Genomic DNA, 22,872 nt, shown 5'->3' on the forward strand with positions numbered 1-22,872 from the left:
GTTCTCCTCCCCACCCCCACCGCTGGGCGCAGCCAATGAGCGCGGAGCGCGCGCAGGAGCGGGCGGGCTGCGCTGAGGCGGCGGCGACGGGCGGCGGCGCCGCGGTAACGGGCGGGTGGGCGGCGGTGTTGGTGGGGCTCTTGGGGGCTGCGGCTCCTTGGGGCTGCGTCGGCCCCGGTCTCAGCCCTAACCAGATTCAGCCGCCGGAGGTGCGGCCGTTCATCCCGGGGGGGCACTGAGAACGGACGGGCCGGACCCTGCGACCGCCTGGCAGGGCTGAGCGCGGGCCCGCGGCGCGAGGTGCCCTCGGGGGGGAGGGCCGCTTTCTTCCTGACCTTCGGAGAATGTAATATGTCTGTGAGATGAAAGAAATCTTTGCTTTTGAATGACGAAGATAAGCGTGGCACTGTCGTTCGCGCGTGTGCTTTTAGCTAATTGTGTGCATCTACAGCGATGGAGGGAGGAAAGTTAGTGGCGCGCTAACAAAAGCAGCAACCGGCTGCGAACTGTAGGGACAAATGGAAACCTCATCTTATCGTGTGAGAAAAGAGAAAACTGCCAGCTACAGCAACAGACATCTCAAAAGAAATAGTATTTTTAACATATGTGCTTTACACGATAATGATAAGGGACCACAAGTCAACCTGGTTGCTGGTATTGTGGCCTGTAGTTTCTTCTTTAAATATGTTCGTCTTGTGGTTGTGTAAAATCGGCTATGAAAATGCTGGAGACAACAATATTAAAAACGTTATAATAATAACTTTATTTGCTAGGTATTTAGAGATGTCTGTTTCACGTCCCATCTTCACAATGGCAGATTGTGTTACTGAGCGGAGATGTGGGAAGATGGGACTTTTTTTTTCCACCCAGACACCCCTTTCAGGTTTCCTTTCTGAAGGCTGCTTTATTTCCTTTTTTCTTTCCTTTTTTTTTTTTTTTTTTTTTTCAGGGCCTCTCAACTCTGTTGCTGAGCCATTTTACAGTGATGAAAATAATCTATTGAGGCTTTCTTATTTTTGTTTGTATCTTTGCCAGTTTTTGATCTAAGAAGAAAAAAACCAACACATCTCAGGACTGCTTAGCTTTTTTATTAGCCTTCTGTGGGGGACTTCGCTGGAGGCATTTCACAATTCTTAGTAAGTGATCTGATCTAGTTCTCTTTTATGTTATGGAGACGTTCCAAGACTCTTAAGAAGATAATGATTTTCCTTTACAAAAACCATGCTGTTAGATTTTATCAGGTTATGGCAATCTTAGTGTTCTTAGTGTTCTGTTTTTAATTATTTATGCAACAAATTTGTCAGAAAGGCTTAGCAGAGGTATTGGTACTTCTCAGTTTGTTAGAACAGTATTCCAGGAGAAGTGCTGATTGTTTTATTTTTTTCTTAGCTGCTCTGCTGTGGCTTACTTGCCTGTTAGAAGTAGTAGTTAAATATTTCACTCATATGTTCAACATATTATTCTGTGATGCATCTTTTTTTGTTTTGAAAATGAATTCCTAAGGTTTACTTTGGAGTTTATGCATCATCAAGATGACAAGGACACTTATTTCTTCTTTAAAGACTTAACACTTCTAGAACAGTTAGGAAGTTGCAGTTCATTGTTTTACCTTAGCAGATTCTCCCTTTGAGTTACATTTTGGTTATCCCAGTTTTCCTCATATGTGCTGTTGACATTTATATCTCTCTCAACAGACTTAACTTTAAGATGACATTTTAAAAACATGTATGTGCCTATTTAGCCTAACAGTTTCTCAACATTTTTAATTTGACCAGTTTGACTTGTGACTTTTTTTCTGCTGACCATCCTAGTACCCTCTTTATTTACTTGTCTGCATATCTTTAGGCTTCTTTTGTTGTTTGTGCCCACAATTTTTGAATTCAGAGTCTTTTTGATGAACAAGTGAAAATTGTAAGGAGAAGTAGCCTAGTACGTTTATTGGAAGGCTGCAGAGAGAACTGCTGAAGAACTTTGTGGATATATGGAAGAAAACCATGGTTTTATGGACTGGCACTTATTCTCACATTGTTTCTTTGTCAGGAAAGAAGTTGCCCAGATGAACCAAAGCATTTTTGAAAACTTTGCACTTTCTGATTCAATTGCAAATATTGTTAGTATCTTATTTCTGAATATTTCTACAGTGTTATGGTTAGCTGATGTTACCAAATGATTTGATCCTGTCTGTAAGTATAGAGTTCTTAACTGAAAACTTTTTGGATTCAAAGGGATTGCTCCGATATGGACTTGACCTAATGCAGCAGGTATGATTCAGTAAACTGTTAGTTTTTGTTGATCTACATGGTAACTTCACAAATTTTCTTGTTAATAGGCTGAAAAACTACCAGAAATCATGAATGACTCAGTTTGCCCCGTGGGTGCCACAGAAGAACTCTTGCGTGAATGTGAGAATATTTGGAAGGAGATGGAAAAGGTATGCAAATCATGAATATTTGTTAATTAGTTAATTTGTTAATTAGTTGTTAACTTCAGTCAGAATTTCTTGCTTATCTCCCTTCACTGTGTACTTACCACACCTCCTCCAAAGAAATGACAAGAACAACAAAATGAAGACCTTTAGAAAGGCAGGTATGTTGGCAAGGATGAAAAGTGTCCTGCAGAGCCAGTCTTTGTTTGCAGTGTGCTGATTTAGTTACATCCCAAATAAAGTATAATGAGAGAATACATTAAAACTTGCGAAAAATGCAATGATAGTTATTTGTATTCTGGCAATACCAGTACACTAAAATGGAGATCCTCTTTTTTGCCTTATTCAAGACAGGTATCAGTTGCTATTCACAAGTACTTAAGGTCTTAAGGGAAAGACAGAATTGAAGAAGAGAGATTCAGAAGAATGATGCTTGTAGCATACATTCACACAAGCTGACAGTTGCAACCCCAATCATAAAATGTATCTCTTCTGTCAGGTGGTCCAGTATGCTAATAGTAAAGCTTTAGAGCAAGTTATATTTATTTATCTTCTTAATTAGGCCAAACCTAGTCAAAATAAACTCTTAACCATTGTGAGGGAATGTTATGCATTTTATAGAAGTTTGTTGAGACTTGTGAAAGCTCATGCTTTGCATAATATTTTGAGTGCTAATTGCTTACCTTCTATTTTACCTGCTAAACGCACCACTTATTTAGCTTGCTCTGTATTGTAGGCTAAATGCATTAAAAAGATCAGAACTTTACATGAAAATACTTCACATCTTAAAGCAGAATGAAGTGCTTATAAACTGTGGTTTATAATGTGTATGGAATAGGTTTTTAAAAGATAATAGGACGTTATTAGCTCTGTGTGTAAACCTAACACTGTTGCATATTACTTAGAATTTTGGACAGTGTGTATCTTACTAATGAACAAGCTGCAGAAAATCCTGTTTGTAGGCTTCTGAAATATCACAGTAAGTTACCAAGTGAACTACTGCCCAGCACGGTTTTGGAGGATGTGGATTTTCTGTGAGACTTTCAGATAAGTAATGAAGATAAAGTGTTTATTATTTCTAACATAATTGGAAAACCTTTGAAATCTTATATGCCAGGACATTACGTTCTGGATACAGGCAAGTTTTTGCAAAGAAATCTGAAGAACTTTGTAATCATTGAATTAGCTTCTCTGTTGATATCATCTATGGTATCTTGTTATGTCTTATTGTGCTGTCATTGGTAATATTTACTGCCAAAATCCTATATTGTGTTTAGTTCCAAAACAGAATTATAAGGATTCCGAAGAACTACTTTTTAATTCTGCTGCTTAGTAGTCTCTGTTCTGCCCAGTTGTGAGGTAGAATACAGTGCTGACTTGTAGAAAATAAGAAAAAGTTTAGCAGGTGGCTTTTGCTCTGGTCTTGGGTCTCTGTGATGGCCTGAATTTCTGTCTTGGTATTAAAGTCATTACAGTCAATGGGAACTGATGTGCTACACTTAAAAAATAAGCCTGTTCCTCAACTGTGTAGTATATTGACCTACTAAATTAGTTGAAACAAAAAATGTGCTATAATGTGATTGCTTTACTAGGAAAGTTAGAGTAGTAGCACTGGGTGTGTTAACTTCACAGCAGATTCCCTTTTCAGCCTTGCTGTCCATGACTGTCTCGTTTTCACAGTATTTTAATGTTCTTAATCTGTTCAGTATTTTTCTCTGCACTGATGTTTCCCTTGTAACTTGCTATTTTTCTCAAATTACACATCTTTTGTTAGCTGCTGCTCTTTTACTTTTTGATTAATTGAATTTTTCTGCAGTATGATTTCAGAATATTTCTTTTATTTGCTGTTTTGGGTCAGATTTTGAGGGACACAGTAAGAGCCAAGTCAAGACTTTTTTTTTCGTTACAGTAAACAGTTACTGCTGCAATTTTAAAACATCATATTTCTTTCCTGCAAAAGGTAGGAACAAGTAAACAATATCTGTCTTTTGCTTTCTACCTAGTGTCAGAGTAAGCTAACCCTTCTAACAGCAGAACCAGTGCCAGAATCAGATGCCAAGGTAAGGCAATATGTTTTTTTTTTCTCCACAAGATGTTCCCTGTAAGCAGAATATTTCTTTCAGAAAGAAGAAAACTAAATTATCTTTGCTTAGTCTCTGAAGTTGTTGTCTTTACTCTTACAAACTTTGAGACTTAATTTGAAGTATGTCAGTGCCCAGCAAATGCTGAACAGTTGCATTTATGCAGCTTCTTGCATAAACGCAAAAAGAGGAGAGGTTAAGTGCAGTCCTGCCGTGTAACCTGATTAAGAGCTGACACAGGCAGAATAGTGGGATGTGTAACTTCAGTAGCTGTTTGGGCTACACTGTATTTATATCTTTTTGAAAATAAAATATTTTCATATTTTATTGATCCCTTTAGTTTTACTCTGTAAGTTTGCGTTTGGAAAGTGGAGTTGTTCCCTGTTTGCAGATATCAATAGGAAACTGATATGCTTGAGTTGGAAATGACCTAAGCAATGCTAAGTGTGTGAATATATGCCCTTGGAATTTTGGGGAGCATGCAAAAAGGCAGTGTTGGCTCACTGTTTAGTTGCTTGTAGATTCTAAATAGGAATTTTTAAAATTGGATTTATATGGGGACCCTTCATTTGGAAAGTATGTTGGTTGAGTGAATGAAATAAATAGATATTATAAATCTCCATCCTACATGACTTCAAGAGGTATATTCAGGTGACTAATTCAGTATGTGGGAATGCATACTTTTTTTTTTTAATATATTTCTTTGTCAAACACATTCAACTATCGAATTTCTAGTTAATTACTAATTTTAATTTCTTGCTACTAGTAAACTGTGTTCTAAATTGGAGTAAATAAAATGCAAAGAACTCTATTATATGCACAAAGCAATTTTTCTCTTCTTTCAGTAGTGGATAAAATCCAAGCACTAGAAATCACTTGTCTAGGCTCAATTGGGTGTAGGCTGAGGTTTTTATATTTTTCTGTAGCATTATTGAAGTCCATCATGGCCTTGTAATTCATTTCAGAGATAAGCTTTTTAAAAAGTCTCTTGTAGTGAGACAGTCACTAAATGGAGTTGGAAAGGTTTATGCCACTTCATGATTGAAAATAAGAAGGAGAGGAAAAGGTCATGTTAAACCCTCACTCAGCAATTTTTAAGTGATCCTCATTTAAGCCCTAAGACAGGCACTTCGATTATCAATGTAGCTGGCAAAGAAGCTGTGTGGTTTGATTTTTTTTTCCTTGCTGTTGAACTGATCGGTGAAGTTCACTCTTTAACCACATCAAGATTAAAATCTTGCATTCTACTGTGTGAGGTTTTATTCTTTAAGTTTGAGGATGATTCTGGTCTACAATGCAATGATTTGCTTATTGAGAAGTATATTTTGCTGGGAATATATAAATACAACATTACAAAGATATCTGTTTATGCATATATTTGCAGTACCTATTTGTCTCTTGAGGAGACCACAATCTACAGCTATTGAATGGCGGTGTTAATTTATTTGTATACTTCATATATGAAAACATTTTGTAGATCCTTTTTATCAAGTTTAAAAGATAACAGAGTGGGCTGATGATACTGTCAAAAGTAGTGTTCCAGTATTACAAGAGATTACAAGAGATACCTGCTAATCTACAGAATAAAAAGCACTTGTATGATGGATTTTTTTTTTTCAGTTTAAGGTTTTTGGTTTTTCTTTTCCTGTTCTTTAAAGTACTTTAAAAGATTTCCAAAGTTGTTTTCTAAGATGTTATAAGTTGTGAAAATCCAAGTGTTAGGTGTCAGTTCTTCGTTTTATTATGAGATCTTAGCTGATGATTCTTTTTCCTTTTTTTTGATGAAAAGCAGAATGTGGTCTGTGGTCCTTTTTGTTGAAGACAGCAGTGGTTACTGCAATTAAATGCATGTTTACTTTCTTATGCTGTAATTTGACAATATGTATTATGTATGTGTGTATTTTTCTTCAAATAATATGTGCAATCTCCAATGTCAGGAAATGGAATAGTAATGATTCATGTATGTGTGTGTGTACACACACACCATATATATATATAATTTTTTAAAAAAATATTTATATATATATTCTTTCTCCAGATCATAGTAAAATAAATGAAGTAAACTTCTAAGAATCTTGGTCATTTAGGTTGTTGCTGTTGTTTTTTTTAAATGAATTTTCCTGAACTGACGTCTTGTTTTACTGCTCCCATATTTTCAGTGCTGTCAGTGAGCTAGAAGAATGATCTAAAGCTTTTCGATGTTGAGTACATAAATGTGGTTTTGGTAGACAGTATATTTGACTACTGCTTTTTGGAAGAAAATCTTCTGTTTAGTCATCACATCTATCAGTGATCACTGTCATTTAGTGGTAAATGTGGATCAACTATATATCAAAAAACATTCAAAGATGTGAAATACTGATGCTTCAAGTGGCTTATCTTCAGCTGCAATTGTCTGATGCTACAGAGGCAATTAAGGGGAGCATTCAAAATCTGAGTATTTCTGTTTTCTGCCTCCTGAAATAAGAGTGAAAATGTTTCTTGACCTCTGCAATTGCTTTTTTGTAATCCTCCAAATGATAAAATGGTCTTTTCCAGTAGTCATTCTTTTGTTGCAGCTGCATAAATCTAGTAAGTGAAGTTTTATCCCACTCTATCCTGTTTCTTCCAGTACAATTCAACACACTTTACAAGATACTTAATTTCTTTTAATACAGGTTTTGTTGTTACTGACACGAATGCAGGCTTTAAGAGCAGAGTATTATCAATGGCAAAAAAGAAATCCTGAGCGTAAGTAGCTGCTTACCTGTAAGGCATACTCATGTAAAGCTTTGCAACGTGCTTCATCTGAGCATCTTAGGCTGCGATTGTGTTGACAGTCGTACTGTATTATGGTAATATAACTAGTTAAAAGTCAAATAAAAAGCTTCCCACTGTAATACCTATGTTTAATTTCCAGCAGTTACTCTATTTTCTTTTAGTACTTCAGTTTCTATTGAAGTGATTCTTACTATGACTTAAACCTACAATTCTGGAAAAGAATGCATAATTCCTATCATCATCAATTGGTTAAATGGAAAATAATTGCTAGCAAGTTTCCTAGAATATTTTACCCCGAAGCAGAAACATTGATTATTCTGTCATCCTCTTTCATGTTGCTCCTTTCTGTGATTGTTTCTCCTGCATTTCTTGTCTGTACTTCTTTTTTTTTTTTTAAACAGAACTGCTTTGGCAAATAGTTCTTTCTTCGTGCTAATTGAAATAGGCTGATGTATTTTTTTCATCTTCGCAAATATTGCTTATAAACTAATAGTAACTTACTCAGACATGTTTTTAACTGTAGTTCCTTTTTTTTTTTTTTTTTTTTTATTGCTACGTTTGTGTTATGCTATACTGGATGAAACTTTGAAATGTGCCTTTAGTAGTAACTCCCTGCAGCGTGATAAAATATCTATCTTGAATTTAGTAGACGTCATGGACTTCAGGCTAAGAAAACTACTAAAAACTTCAATTTATTGTAACAATAATCTAGATTGCTTACTGAAAGCATATACTACTGAGGCAAGCTGTAGGTCTTCCATATTGTCTTCAGACATTGTGAAAATAAAACCACTTGGAATCTAAGTGTAAACACATGCTTCAGAGGTGCTGTTTTAGAAAATCATAAGAATTTGCACCAGACTGTCAGTAGTATTCTGATAGCATCCATTTCTATGTCTCATGTCCAGTCCCTGTTTGTACCTTTCAACTTAGTAAATTTTGTTAGCTAATCTTTAAATGCATACATAATCTTTACATGCATTGACTCAGCTTTTTTGAATATTTTAATGCCAGAGTAGTCTTGTTCTTCATAGTCCTTGTCATTTTGGAAACACTGTGCAAACAGCAAAATGTAGTTTCCGATACTTTGTTTGGCCGAACTGGAATGCATTTTTAGATTAGATTAATATTATAGTCACTTTTCTAGCTTCTTTCAAAGGTCATGTACTTGCAGCATATCGTATGGTCAAGTGAGAGGAGCTGGAAAGATAAGAAATGTTTCTTATTTCTTCTAAATGGATGCTGGCGCACTGGAACAAATTCATAGTTCGTGTGCTTTGTAAGCCTGTCTGCAGGGGAGAGATCAGCCTCAGACGCTTCTTAGAAGCATGCAGACTGAAAGTATGACATTGAATAAAATATAGGAGATTCTGGTTCTTGTCTGCTGTTCATAAATAAGCTGCTGACTGAAGGAATTACATTGAAAACATTTGAAATTTTTATTTAGGTAAAATAGCTGATGATGGTAGGTTTCCTTACTAAAGTGTGCCATTATTTTCAACTTCGGGTTATTTGTTTTAAAAACATATTCTTGAGGCATAACTTGTTTTTTATTGGCTTGCTGAATTGCATGATAGCAATTTCCTAAGCAGAAGAGATTTCATCCTGACATTTAATGCATTTTTTGAGCTCATTAATTTTGTTGGTTTGTTTACATCACTGGACAATTATTATTAAAGCAATAAGACTGCACATAAATTGTGCAGGCTTGAAACAACAATAAAATTAATTTCTCAAAGTGTGCTTTGAAAATTTGATGAAATCAATTGTACTGCATTTAAGAAGTAGTTCATGCTTTTTTTAAAGGAAAAGGTTTTATTGAATTTTATTTAAGATTAGAAATTCAGTGTACAGGCTTGGGCAAAACATGATCATATTAATGCTTAAATGTGCTAGAGTGGCTTTGCTTTCCCTGTTGATAGATTCATATGCTGCTTTTTTTTTCTGAAGTCATACACTAATGCAGACTCTTGAAATTAATATGGCACTGCAAACAGACTCAAGTCTATTGAAGGCTATTAAATACAACAATTTGTTTCTTATTCAGAAAGTGCATGAGCCATAAATAACTGGGTTTTGCAGGAGCATTCTAGAGAAACATTACCCCGTGGTTGAACAGAATAACATTTTTCCTTAAGTGCTGCTGTTGCTGAGGGCTTTTGTTAGAAAGTTGACTGTATTGGTCATTTCATCTCCTTACATGTAGCTATTCTTGTAAACACTTAGGATAGTGCTTTACTTTGTTATTTTTTTAAATATGATACAATAGAGGGAAGGGATGCCATCCGAGGAGAGCTGAACAAGCTTGCAAATTTAACTATTAACTATGTGCAAGGTGCCACTCTTAGGTTGGGACAATTCCAAATGGAGACTGGGATAAGAATCATAGAGTCATAGAATAACTCAGGTTGGAAAAGATCGTAAAGATCATCGAGTCCAACCACAACCTAACCATACTACCCTAACTGACAGCCCTCCGCTAAATCATGTCCCTGAGCACCACATCAAATGGATTTTAAACACATTCGGGGATGGTGACTCAACCACCTCCCCTGGGAGCCCATTCCAGTGCTTAACAACCCTTTTCTGACATCCAACCTAAGCTTCCCCTGGTGCAACTTGAGGCCATTTCCCCTCATCCTGTCACCAGTGAGAAGAGATCAGGTATTGGAAGAGAGCAATAAGGTCTCCCCTCAGCCTGCTCTTCCCCAGACTAAACAGCCCCAGTTCCTTCATTTGCTCCTCGTAGGACATTCTCCAAGCCCTTCACAAGCCTTGTTGCTCTTCTTTGGACCTGCTCCAGCACCTCAATGTCCTTTCTGTACTGAGGTGCCCAAAACTCAACACAGTACTTGAGGTGAGGCCTCACCAATGCTGAGTACAGGGCCAGGAGCACTTCCCTAGTCCTGCTCACCACACCATTACTGATACAAACCAGGACGCCATTGGCCTTGGAAGAACTCATTGAGAGCAGCCCTGCAGTCGAGGTCTTGAGGTATGAGGAGGAAATTTTTTTTAGTCACAGGGCAGTGAAGCACTTGCACAGGCTACTTTGAGAAGCTGTGGCTGCACCATTCCTGGAGGTATTCAAGGCCAGGTTGGATGGAGCCCTGGGCAGCCTGATCTGGTGGGTGTCAACCTGCCCACATCAGAGGGATTGGAGCTGGATGGGCTTTCAGATTCCTTCCAAACGAAGCCATTATATGATTCTATGTAGATTTCACAGTCATGGTCAAGCAGTTTGGAAGCATTTAGGTATCAAAGTGTAATGCATTTGCTAGTTATTATTTGAAGAGTTTCCATGTGCATCTACCAAACCAACTTCCTTTATGGGACAGCAGCATCTTGGTCTGTCTTGGAAAGATCATCACCAACAAATCAAAGGATGTGATTGTTCTTCTACAGTCAAACATCTGGAGTGTTATGGCCCTTCTCTGGGCTCACCAGTACAGGAGAGACTTGGACACAATGGAGCAAGTCCACTGACAGTGATATGGAAATAATTAATGGCTTGGAGCATCTGACATGCGAGGAAGGGTTGAGAGCTTTACAGTTTACACTGATGAAATCTTACCAGTGTTATAAATACCTGAAAGGATAAAGTAAAGAAGGAAAAAACAGACTCAGTGCTATTCAGTGAGAGGGCAAGGGGTAATGATGACTAACTTAAATAGAGGAAAACCCATTTAAACAGATTAAAAACCTTTTTTACTGTGATTGTTACTTGAGCAAGTTGCCTAGGGTGGCTTTGGACTCTTCATATTTGATGATAGTAAAAACCCTAATGGGCATTCTGTTGCAGTTTATCCTGTTTGAGTTAGTATTGTACTGCACAGTCTCCTGAGGTCCCTTCCAAACACAACTAATCTGTGACCGAGGAATTCTGAGAAATTTTCAATCTCTACATAACTTAGATTAGATATTTGTAAAATATGGGCACGTGGTCTGTAGAAAGCTTGGCTAAACATTCTGTTTGAGTAAGCTGTAATGAAGTTCTAATAAAATAGCTTGTGTGTACAATGGAAAGTGTACAAGCTCAGCTTACATATAAAAACAGAGTGATAATGAACCTTCTCACAGTTCTTCAGTCATTTGATGAGCCTGTTTTAGAATGAATTGAAGACTGGAGAAATTTGGTTTCCTGTGTTGATGGAAACTTTTCACAACACAAGCTTGCTTATGCTGTCGTACAGACGTCACATTTCAAAATCGTGTACCTGTACTTGTTCGTGCACACTTAAAAAACAAAACAAAAAAACTCAGTGCTTTTTTTCACTTTGAAGTGACTGAAACACATTCAAATCCATTCATTATATTTTTCAGTAATTTCAACTAATCCAGAGGTACTGCTGTTATTAGGAGAAGAAGAGGTAAGTGTCTTTTTCTGTTAATAGATAATTTTTTATTTAAACTTTTAAAAATTCTATTCAGGTCCCATGTTCCCGTCTACCTGCTCCTGTTGTGGACTGTTGTCAAGCTAGTCAGTATATTTCTTTACTATTGTGGTTGTCCTAATGTTTGTCTTCTCCTGAATTATAATTACTAAAATTTTCTGGTTGTAAAGAATGATTTTTTTTAAGCAAAAGTTTTTGTATTTATTGCATTTCATGCTATATAACATAGAGTATAACATGTTACAAAGAAGATTCTGTATTCTTAGCTTTAGATATCTGTGAAAATAATCTGCAGATATTTTGTTGAGTTCTTCTAGACTTGACAGGACAAATCAAGAATTGCATTAGTGGTAACTTCACACAGTATTGGTTGGACATTGATATGCAGTAGTAGCTAAAAATATGCTGCTCTGGTTTAAAAAATATTGTTTAGATTTTTCTTCCTAGCATCTTTCTTCCCTCTGGAGTCACTGGTAGCAGAGTATCCATCGGCTGTTAAGAGCCATTATAAATAAGCTGTTGAATTACGTTTAATTAATTAATTTAATTAATTTCACTGCACTGCTGTTTTATGCTTTAGCTGCAAGCTTATTTCGCAGAGAGTTCCAGTCTTTTTTCAAGTATTGTGTGTATACAGCGCACTTGCATATGTATAATATTTTTTAGAAGTTTTGTTTCCTTGAGCAAAATAAAATAATTTTCATAGTGTGTATGAAAGGAGACAAAGTACATCCAAATTGTAGGTTTATATTAAAAAGGCATAAACTTATTAGGAGTTTTGCTTTTTAGTATGTAATGTATTAATGAAAGACCCAGTCCTTTGAGATGTACGTTCCATATCTTTACCAGCACCTGTAGCTCCTGGCTGCAGTAGTTAAGTTGTTTCTTCCTCTTTCCTCTCCCATTTATATAATCCATATCATCAGTATATATGATTAGTCTTTCTTTGCAGCATTTTTCTTTTTCAGTGCTATGTGTTTAGTGTTTCATCAGATGAACAGTACTTGTGAGTGCTCCACAATTTGCTTCAAGTAAAATTAATGATGTTTTACAGTGTTTTGATACATTATTGAGTGTCTGGGACAGTAAGATTTCAGCTGGATTTTAAAACACTTTTTACCTGAGCCTGCATAAGAAATTAGAGATAACTTCGGCTGTCTTTACCTGATACATGAAACCAGATCCACAGATAAAACCTTACATAGAAAAATAGTGGAGGCTTGGCTATTTGTAAATTGTAGGTTTCTTTTTACTTTTTTATAGTTGCAGGAAGTAAAGAAAGAACTTGAAATGGTGCTGTCAGCAGTTCAGTCAAAGAATGAAAAGCTGAAAGAAGATCTGGAAAGGTAAAGGTGGAAAGAGGATCTGGAAAGTAATTGGGACTTAAGAATTGATGTTCAGGGAAAACTGCATTGCATTTATCAATTATACTGTGTTCTGTTTTTCATGTTTCAAAGAGAACAGCAGTGGCATGACGAACAGGTGCAAATAGTAAATGCTTTTAAGGAAATTGAAGAAGAAATGAAAAAAGAAGTTATAACAGATTCTGAAAAAAGGTATTGCTGTAATGTCAAATTTTTCATATTGAAGACCTTATATTTCAAGAAAAGTATGTGACCAAACAAATACTAAAAAACATGCTGCTTGCTTTGTAAAATAGAACAAATAATAAGATGACAATTTTTTAACAATAGAAAATAAGTGCCTTCTTTTAATTGAGAAAAAAAATATTTTGTTGAATTTGATATTCTGTTGGTATGTTTTTACTATTATATTGCCTACTAGACTGTTTCAAGAACTGAAAAACCAAATGTCGGAGTTAAGGGAATATAAGAAAAAACTCTTGAATGCTTTGGGTGAGTTCCTAGAAGAACATTTTCCCCTTCCAGAGAAAAATGGAAATGCTAAAAAGAAGGTAAAGTGTTGAGTTGGTGTGATTTTTCTGTTGTTCTTGTTGTGTTGTTGTTGTTGTTTTTGGTGATGGTTTGTTTTCTGTTTGTTTTCCTGACTATTACATTTGTAATGCTTCATTTTTATTTAATTAGTTTTAATATTTTGTAAAAGTCACTGGTATAGAATCTTTGGTCATTTCGAGATATAAGTATATTCTTAAGGCTGATCTTTTATATTTAATCAACATATTTCAAGTTGGTTTATATTATGTAAGGCAGTTCCAGCTGATTTTTTTTTTTTTAAATGCATATAGCCTTTACCCAATAAGATGCATAAAAGTTGTGCTAAATTTGAAAATGATGTGGTGTTCACTCCAAAATGCTTCTTTTTTTCTTTCTTTTTTTTTCTTTTTTTTCTTACTGGACGAGGCAAGTGGATTCATGTTTTCCTTGGCAAAGCAAATTTTAATTGCCCAGCAATGCTTTTGGAACAGTAGTCAGGACAAGTGTTTATAATTACAATATAGTTTAGAATGTTAACTATCGGTTTCTGTTCAGGCAAACCCAGCCAAAAATTATCTTAAAGTTTAGGAAAAATAGGCAGTCAGGGAGTATTTTGCATAATAAATTCAAAGTCTGTAGTAAAAATAAACCTTTTACCATTACTGTTTTAAAAAAACGATTAGAAAACAGCTATAAATAAGGTGGGAGTTGATCTGGATTTCATACACATTTAAGAACACAGAAATAGATTTCTTGAATCTAGTTCCTTGTTATTGCAGACAACCACATCATGCAATTTCTAGACTATTCTGATTGAGCTTCATTTTTAATTCTTTTCAGTTTCTGCTCTTCCTATCAGTGTTCTTTCTAATGTTTCAATACCCTAGTTAGTAAATCTCCTAAATTACAAGTTTCAAATTGAAGAAACAGTGCATTCATGTATCTGTTTCAGAATTCTGAGGAACAACTTATGTTAGAATCTCATGTCTAATAGAGATCCATGTATTCTTATGCCAGTATTGTCCTTAGAATAGCTTCTTCTTTCTTGTATTTACCTCTCCTGATATATTGGACAGTAGTCTTGTCCCTTCTTTTTCTTTGTTTTGCAAACTGAAAGAGCAAAGCTTTCTGTTTGTTTCTTATGAGATAAATTTTCATTTTATACTAATACTCACTGTATTTGATTCCTTTCTGATTAATCTTTTTATTTTGGAATCTGGTAGAAACCAACATTATAAAGAAAATAGCTCATATTCTTCACAAAAACAAAACAAAAAAAATACTCTTGCCTTTTTTCTTCCTGTTATTTGTAATGATGAGACTTGAGTTTCTTCTAAAAAAAAAAAATAAAAAAATCTTGGATTTACACAGTACATATTTAGCACATAGAAATGCCAGGTGCAGTTTTTGAGGCACAGTGATCATCTCTGAAGTCATCCACATCTTCCTGTACTGTATTTTAGTTCTTCTCTATATCAGTGCTTTCCAGAATCCTCTTATTAGTAAATATTGATCACCCTGATATTGTGGTTTAACCTGGCAGCTCCGTACCACAGCCATTTGCTTGCTTCCACCTCCCAGTGGAATCAGGGAAAGAATGGGGGGAAAAAAATATAATGCATAGGATGAGATAAAAGTTACTCACTCAGAAAGAAAATGAAAAGAGAAATAAGTTGTTATAATTTTATTATGCATATATATACATGAACAAAGCAAATATACACCATGCAGTTGCTCACCACCTGCCAACCAATGCCTAGCCAGTCCCAGAGCACTGTCTGTCCCAACCTGGCTGACTTGCACTACTTTTACAGTTCATGTGAGATGCCACATGTTATAGAAAATCTCTTTGGCCTGTTCAGGGCGGCTGTCCTGGTTCTGTCCTCTCATCAGTTGTGCTCCCCCTGGCCCTGTGCTGGCATGATAGTACAAAAAGCTGAAAAACTGAAATGTCTTTGGCTCTGTACAATACTGCTTGGCAGCAACTAAAACATTGGTGTGTTATCAATGTTATTTTTCTCCTAAAGCCAAGACATAGCATCATACCAGACACTGTGAAGAAAATGAACTCTGTCCTAGCTGAAAACAGGACAACCTACATTTTGTTTTGTCACTGTTACAAAATTAAACTTTAGTGACTATGAACCCATGACTTAATTAACAGTCTTCTTTAAATCAGATATTTCCTCATTTCACCCTGATCTCCCATCTCCCATCAGCAAAAAGAAATTTTGCTGGTTCTTAGTCATCTTGTAGATTTTTTTGGTTTTTTTTAGGATGTTTGTTCAAATACCAGTTACTTTCCCAGATGAATTTTAAGCTGTTGTCTATTTTTCTCCCCATGGATGTCATATCTTTAAAATTATTTCACATAATTATTTCACATTATTTCACATAATGAGATAAACAAGTTCATTTGCTACCACATATATGATTCATATCAAAATCTGATCTGGAAGTTATCTCTGGAGTTCTCCCAGTCCAGCTCTATCAGCAAGGCCAATTTTGAGGTTGGATTAAGTTCCTCACAGTCATCTCCAGCTAAGTTTCAGATTGAAGAAACGGTGCATTCATGTATCTGATTCAGAATTCTGTTGAATCTCTTACCCCAGCACAAAATTCAATTCCTTGCATTTTCTCAGCCTTTCTTGTACTGTTAGAAATTCTAACTAGTTTCTTCACTCCGTCTCTTTTCCATGCAGTTTTTCTTATGTTATTGAAAATCACATCATCCAGGGTCACTGAGAATAGTCTACACTTACCCTTCTCACAGAAGCTCACTTTATATATTTATTTGATGCTACCTGGGTTCAAAAAAAGGCATTATCCACATCTCTTATCAGCTTGATTCTCTCACAGAAGAGTCACTGAGGCCCTGGAGTGTGCCCAGAAAAGGGCGGTGAAGCTGTGAAGGGTCTGGAACACATCTTATGAGGGAGTTAGGATTGTTTAGTCTGGAGGAGACTCGGAAGACTTTAATCACTCTTCATGATGACCTGAAAGGAGATTGTAGCTATGTGGGGGTCATCCTGTTTTCCCAGGTAACTAGTGATAGAATGAGAGGTAATGGCTTTCAATTACACCAGGGGAAAAATTCTTTCTTGAAAAGAGTGGCACTGCATCAGAACAGGCTGCCCCAGGAGGTGGTGCAATGACCATCCCTGGAGGTTTTCTGAAAGAGGGCCGATGTTGCACAGAATGACGTGCTCTGCAGTGGTCCCGGGCATGCGATGCTGTTTGGACTATGTGATGTTATTGACATTTCCAACCTTAATGATTCTGTTATTTTAACTCTTAGCTGTGTTAGCAGTTTTGTTTCACTTCACGAAAGCTGCTTGTGCTTTCAGTAGTTCTGTATGACTGTGAATGTGCTCCGGGTGATTAAAAGCAGTGAGAACTGCTGTAGAACTGACTTAAGGTTCCACCTGTCTTCCACCGGACACCAGCACCTGGGGCTGGGATTAAAGAGTAAACATAGTTAGCTTCTGTGACCACAGTCTGACAGACAGCTTTAGTGTAAGTACTGACTGAGTCAAGAATTGTCTTGCATTTTAGATCTTAGAAAGTATTAGGCTCTTTTTTTTTTTTTCCCTCTGGATAAGTATAATTATGTATAGGAATACTCTACGCTGATCTGCCTCATGAAAGGAAGTTTAAGTAAATAGATGCTGATCATCCTGCTTAAAAGTGACTTTATACACATTAATTATAAATACTTATTGAAGTATTACCTACTTCAATACTTAAAGTATGTAAGTAATATTATAAAATAAAGCTTATTACTTATATTATAAAAATAGGAAAATACGTTTGCTAGTTCTGGGAGAGTGCAAACATCCTTACACTAACATCTTTAAGATTTTATTATTTGTGAGTTCTATTAATTTCTGAAGTCAAAAATTAATTTTAGGTTCAACACACAAATATCAAACCCGCTAACTAATCTTTTTTTTTAACAACAGCCAAGGCTACAAAGCTTCTTCATGATTCTTCCGTGGAAGTTTTTGCAGCTTCTCACTATAGGTTCTGTTTCCTTAGCCCAGTATCAATGTAAGGGAAAAAAGATATGCTTTATTGAGCCCTAACTCAGTCATGATTTGTGCATGATTTCCTTGGAGCAAGAAGTATGTCCCCTTTTTGGCTTTCTGTTAAGAATTGTGATGGAAAGGAGAAAGCCAGAATTTGCCCATTGTGAGTTATTATTTATTGCCTTTTTCCTCTTGGAAAACAGCACGAGCAGTTTTATTGGCGTTGTTTTTATTCTAATTTTCTAATGTATGGTACTACAGAGGGTTTTACAATTCTCTCTCTTGAACTTGGACTTTTTCTTTAGAAGTTGTAAAATAAATAAATTCTAATTCAAAAATCATGAAGAAATATTAAGACACTGTGAACTATAATCTGTGGCAGATTTGCATCTTATTGTAAACATTTACCTGATGCTAAAAAAAATACTGTTTTTGTAACAGCTCAAATTTACAAAATGTTTTGCATTGTTCTACACCTAAAATATGGTTTTATTTTTTTGCTTCAGTGTAGGTCAGTGTACAGTCATGTGAGATTACATGTAATGATTTTTAAAGTAATTATCTGTAATACTGAAGCTCATGATATTGCATTGACAAATTTATTATTTAAATATCCTACCTTGTATTTGTGTTATGACTGAACAAAAGCCATGTGTCTTCGCCTGTTATGTAGTATGCCATCAAATAATTATGTGATTATTTTCTTTGTCATTTATGATATTTCCTGAATGTTTTGTTTTGCGTTTTTTCTTTGTTGTTAATTTGAATGGTGGGTTTGTGTTTGCAGAGGTACTCTGAAGAGCCGTGTGAACAAGTGATAACAATGCATGAAATTTTAGAGGTAAGATGATATTATGTAGAGACTGGGGGGATTTTCTAATACTCAGATCTGATTACAGTCTATTCATAAGAGAAATAACAATATGATATACTGTTTAGATCATTTAAAAGTAAAATGTTTAGGACTGTTTAATTTCTATTTTAATGTCTATCAAATTAAACCTCCACCTTTTTATGAGACTAGATAACCAAATCTTAAGTTTCATCTGGAAAAATGATTTGCCCTTTATTTCTATAATTTTACATTGTTTATTTTATACATGTTTTATGAGTCTCAGAAGCTCATTTGAGGGAAAACATGCTTTGGTTAAGAAAATTATTTCATTTTGTGCTGTGTTTTGTACTGTTTAAATACAGATATTTCTGAAAAGTAGTGCAGTATCAGGTACAGGAGAACTAAGTAGTATGTATTAACTGGATTATCTTCTTTCATATTGAAAAATCAGTGTGTCTTGATTAATATATTTCTAATGGATTTTATGCTAATATTAGTTAGTGTGTGTTTTTCTTTAAAGTACAACTTAAGATTTTGAATTGTCAAGCATAACTCTGAAGGAGCATTAGATCCTTTTGCTAGAATTTTTCCTTCTAGTCTTAAAGGTAATTTCGTTTTTGTCTTCCATGCTTACTTCAGACAGTTGTAAGCATCTACATGTAAAACCTCCCAGGAGAAAAAAATCCTTTTTCTTGAGAGAAAACTTGATGAATAACATTCTGATGTTAAGATGCTATGATCCGGTCACTATGACATTGTTGTTCTTTAGTTTAAAGCCCAGACAGCGAATCCTTACTTACATCATCAAAATTGTTTTACATGCCTGAAGTATCTCAGCATGCCTATTAATGTCAAATTAGGCAGAGTCTGAAAACAGACTCAAGAATTTGAAATAGATGTATTCCCTATGGAAAACAAATTGCCCTTCGTGTTTTTTTCTGATAACATTGTCTTCTTGAAATGTGAACACATGCAAATCGTGTCTGATTTCCATTTGGAAGAATGTATTAGTACCAGAAATTCAGACTTATTTTTAACTATTTTGGTCTAAACTGTGAGTGTCCCTTACCTTTATTTTATGGTGATGATGGTTGTGGGTTGTTTTTTTTTTTCTTCTGTTGAGTAACTTGGTTCTAGTTTCAAACCATTTGCTTAGATACAAGTAATAGTTTCTTAAAAAGGCAAATACTAAGTCACATTTCTATTGTAATTACAGATTTAATGTTGTAGAACTGTAATAGGTTCCCAGGATTACAATGGAAGTATGTGTTCCTAATGATGTCTCCTTACTGTTTGCTTTTTGAACAACGAAAGTGTACATTTTTAATGAATGCATTTTGTAAGGCTAGATGTATGCATTTACATAATTCAAGTATATTAACACTTCATTAAATTAGCATAAAGTACATCAGCAAGATGTAAACTTATTCATCTTGCAAACTTCAAAAATTTTATTACAGTAATCTTTATTCCACTACTAAGGTATATTTTTCATTTTTTATAAATCAAGGTGGTTTTTTTTTTTTCCCCATTTGAACAGTTTAAGAATTATTACTATCAGGTTGAGAATTCTGTAGACTAGTTTAAAATTTGAAAGATATTTACAATAAAAATGTATGTAAATCACCATAAAGACAATTTTGGAATATAAGATGTCATAGGAGACTAAGCAACAATTCATCTACAGCAATATAATTGAGTAAATATTCAGCATTAGAGCAGATGAATACAAAATACATAAACTTGAGCAATTCTTTGGAGCATCCATAAAAAAAGAGTTTTTTTTTTTTAACAGTACAGTAGGTGGGGAAAACTTTTTATGCATTTTTCATCAGCAAGAAAGAGGCAGGCAGAGTATTTTGTACTTACTAAGACTAGGAAGGCTGGGACTCTACAAGCTCTGAGTAGAATAACAAAGTAGCTCGAATGAATAAAGAAAGCATGATAGAATAGGCAAAATTAAATAATCTGTAGGTGTTATTCCTATTATGAGGGCATAAACACAGACTTCAGGAGCACACAAAGAATGCTGAAACTGATGTTTGATTTCCAGTCTCTTAACTCGTAGTATATATTTAGGTAAGGAAGAAACAAAGGGTAAGGAAGTATTAAGAGGTGGTGAATTGTTGTGAGGCGCTTGTCATGCACAATCAGGAAGTAGTTATAGGAACTTGCATGACAGAGTTGGTTAACATTCAAGTACCACTTCCTCCAAGCTCAGGATTGGTCCATTGGCTAGCTTAAGTATATCAATAGCAAAAGGAGCCTCTGGCCTGCTGCTGAATGAGGTGGGTGCTCTGGTAATGGAGGACATTGAGAAGGCAGAGTTACTGGATGCCTTCTTTGCTTAGCAGTCTTTACTGCTGAGATTGCCATTCAGGAATCCCAGACCTCGAAGATGAGAGAGAGTAGAGCAGAAAACTCTGCCTTGGCCAAGGAGGATCTGATCAGAGATCATCCAGGCAAACTTGACACACACAGATCCATGGGCCTCTGTGGGATACACCCACAGGGTGGGAGCTGGCAGAAGTGATTGCTGAACCACTCTATCATCTTTGAAAGGTGTTGGAGAATGGAAGAGGTGCTTGAAGGCTGGAGGAAATGCAGTGTGACACCAGTCTTCATAAAGAAGGAATACCTGGGAAACTGCAGGCCTGTCAGCCTTACCTCTGTCCCTGAGAAAGCAATGGAGCAACTTAATGATGGAATGTCATCACCAAGCAGGTTGAAGCAGAGGCTATCAGGAGTAATCACTGTGGATTCATCAAGGGGAAATCATTACTGACCAATCTGGTAGTCATCTACAATATCATGAGCAGCTGGGCAGATGAGGGGAGAGCAGTGGATGATGTCTGCCTTGGCTTAGCAAGGCTCTTCACGTTGTCTGTGATAATACCCTCATAGGTAAGCCTAGGACTTGTGGACTATATGAGACAACAGTGAGGTGGATTGAGAACTGCTTGACTGGGAGAGCTCAGGTAGTTGTGACAGTGGCGCAGTCTAGTTGGAGGTCTTGGCTAACGGTGATCAGTACTGCATCTGGTCTTGTTTAACATCTTCAACAGTTACGTGGTTGAAGCAATAGAGTGCATCCTCAACAAGGTTGCTGATGATGCAGCGGCTGCTCTGGAAACAGCGCTGCCTATTTTATGATGTTGGCTCACACTGTCAGAGGAGGATGTTTTGCGCTATGGCAGTAGAGGTTGAGCCTCCCAACCAGTCCTCCATTACATGTTGCTGTGTGACAGATGGCAGCAGAGGGGACAAAACGCATCTGACATGGAAGTGTGTATGGAGCAAAGGTGTGGCATTGAGTTCCTCCATCTGAAAAAAAAATGGTACCTACTGACATTCATCAGTATTTGCTGAATACTTATGGAGACAAAACAGTGGATGTGAGCACAAAGGTGGAAGGAAGTGCATTTCATCAGTGTAACGGTGAACAGTGCATTTCCACTAGTACAGATTTTTACAAGCGTTGGTGATAAGTCAGTTATGGCTTTCAGACAAATTATTTCCAAAACACTCTCTCTCTCTCTCTCTGGATTATATAAGGATTTCTTACTGCCTTCACATTCATATTTCTTAGGCATTTATAGTTATGCTGTCTAAAGAATTATACTGTGTAAGAATTTTTTATATACAATGAAAAACTTAGAACTAGAATTCTCCTGTTATCAATACTAATTTCCACAGCATGTTCTAAATTTTGTACTTTTGGTCCTCCAGATTCTCTTGAATCAGTTAATGTCCACACCACACGAACCCTATGTAAAGGTTGATGACTCATTTTGGCCACCTTATCTGGAGCTGCTACTGCGAAGTGGAATTGTCCTGAGGCATCCAGAAGACCCAGACAGGATACGTCTAGAAGCCTTTCATGAGTAGTGTAATCTACATGCTTACTTCTAAACAAATCACTAGTACTTATGGGAAGCCATACTTACGTATCTGCTGAAAATTGCTGGGAAAAGGCTCAGTGGTGTTCTGTATGAGAACTTCACAACGCTTTGAGGGTGGAGGGGGAATGAGAACAGTTTGATGTTAAGTTCTAGCATCAGTGCCTTTTTTAGCTACACTGCTTTAAGCGCATTTAATTTTGCCTACTTAATTGGTTACTATGCATAATTACAGATAGTGGTAGGTGCTGTCCAGAAACATTACTTTTGTTTTATAACTGCTTGCTCAAATGCCCTCCATTCAAAGACTAGCTGTAATGTCTGACTTTCGTGCATATTTAGTTGCTTTTTTTTTTCCTCCTTAATTATTCAAGGTTTTCTAGAATGGCCTTTTTGTTTGTTTGTTTTTAAATATTTTGTATTTTGCTATCCTTTACACATATAATATTCATAAAATTGTTTGAGGTGGGAAGTACTTTTAAAAGTCATCAATCTCAGGTTCTTCATAGATCTATGATAGTGTAAATTCAGGAATAAATAATATTAACCACTGTG

At 36.0% G+C, this 22,872-nt stretch overlaps 1 protein-coding gene across 2 annotated transcripts; it reads left to right on the top strand.

The window, feature by feature from the left end:
• Nucleotides 1-27: 27 nt before the first annotated feature.
• CENPK (centromere protein K) lies at nucleotides 28-22,872 on the top strand. 2 transcript variants are annotated; one of them, XM_052670474.1, is made up of 11 exons: nucleotides 28-104; nucleotides 1,036-1,136; nucleotides 2,330-2,431; nucleotides 4,429-4,485; nucleotides 7,164-7,236; nucleotides 11,590-11,636; nucleotides 12,924-13,006; nucleotides 13,118-13,216; nucleotides 13,446-13,575; nucleotides 18,371-18,424; nucleotides 22,148-22,872. In XM_052670474.1, the coding sequence occupies exons 3-11, from the start codon at nucleotides 2,351-2,353 to the stop codon at nucleotides 22,304-22,306; spliced, it is 783 nt and encodes a 260-aa protein (XP_052526434.1). In that variant the 5' UTR covers nucleotides 28-104; nucleotides 1,036-1,136; nucleotides 2,330-2,350; the 3' UTR covers nucleotides 22,307-22,872. The 2 variants fall into 2 exon arrangements, with proteins under 2 accessions (XP_052526434.1, XP_052526435.1); XM_052670475.1 differs by lacking the exon at nucleotides 28-104 and adding an exon at nucleotides 128-300.

The sequence above is a fragment of the Tympanuchus pallidicinctus genome, unplaced genomic scaffold (genome assembly GCF_026119805.1).
Source record: "Tympanuchus pallidicinctus isolate F22 unplaced genomic scaffold, pur_lepc_1.0 scaffold9, whole genome shotgun sequence".
In the NCBI taxonomy this organism is placed as follows: domain Eukaryota; kingdom Metazoa; phylum Chordata; class Aves; order Galliformes; family Phasianidae; genus Tympanuchus; species Tympanuchus pallidicinctus.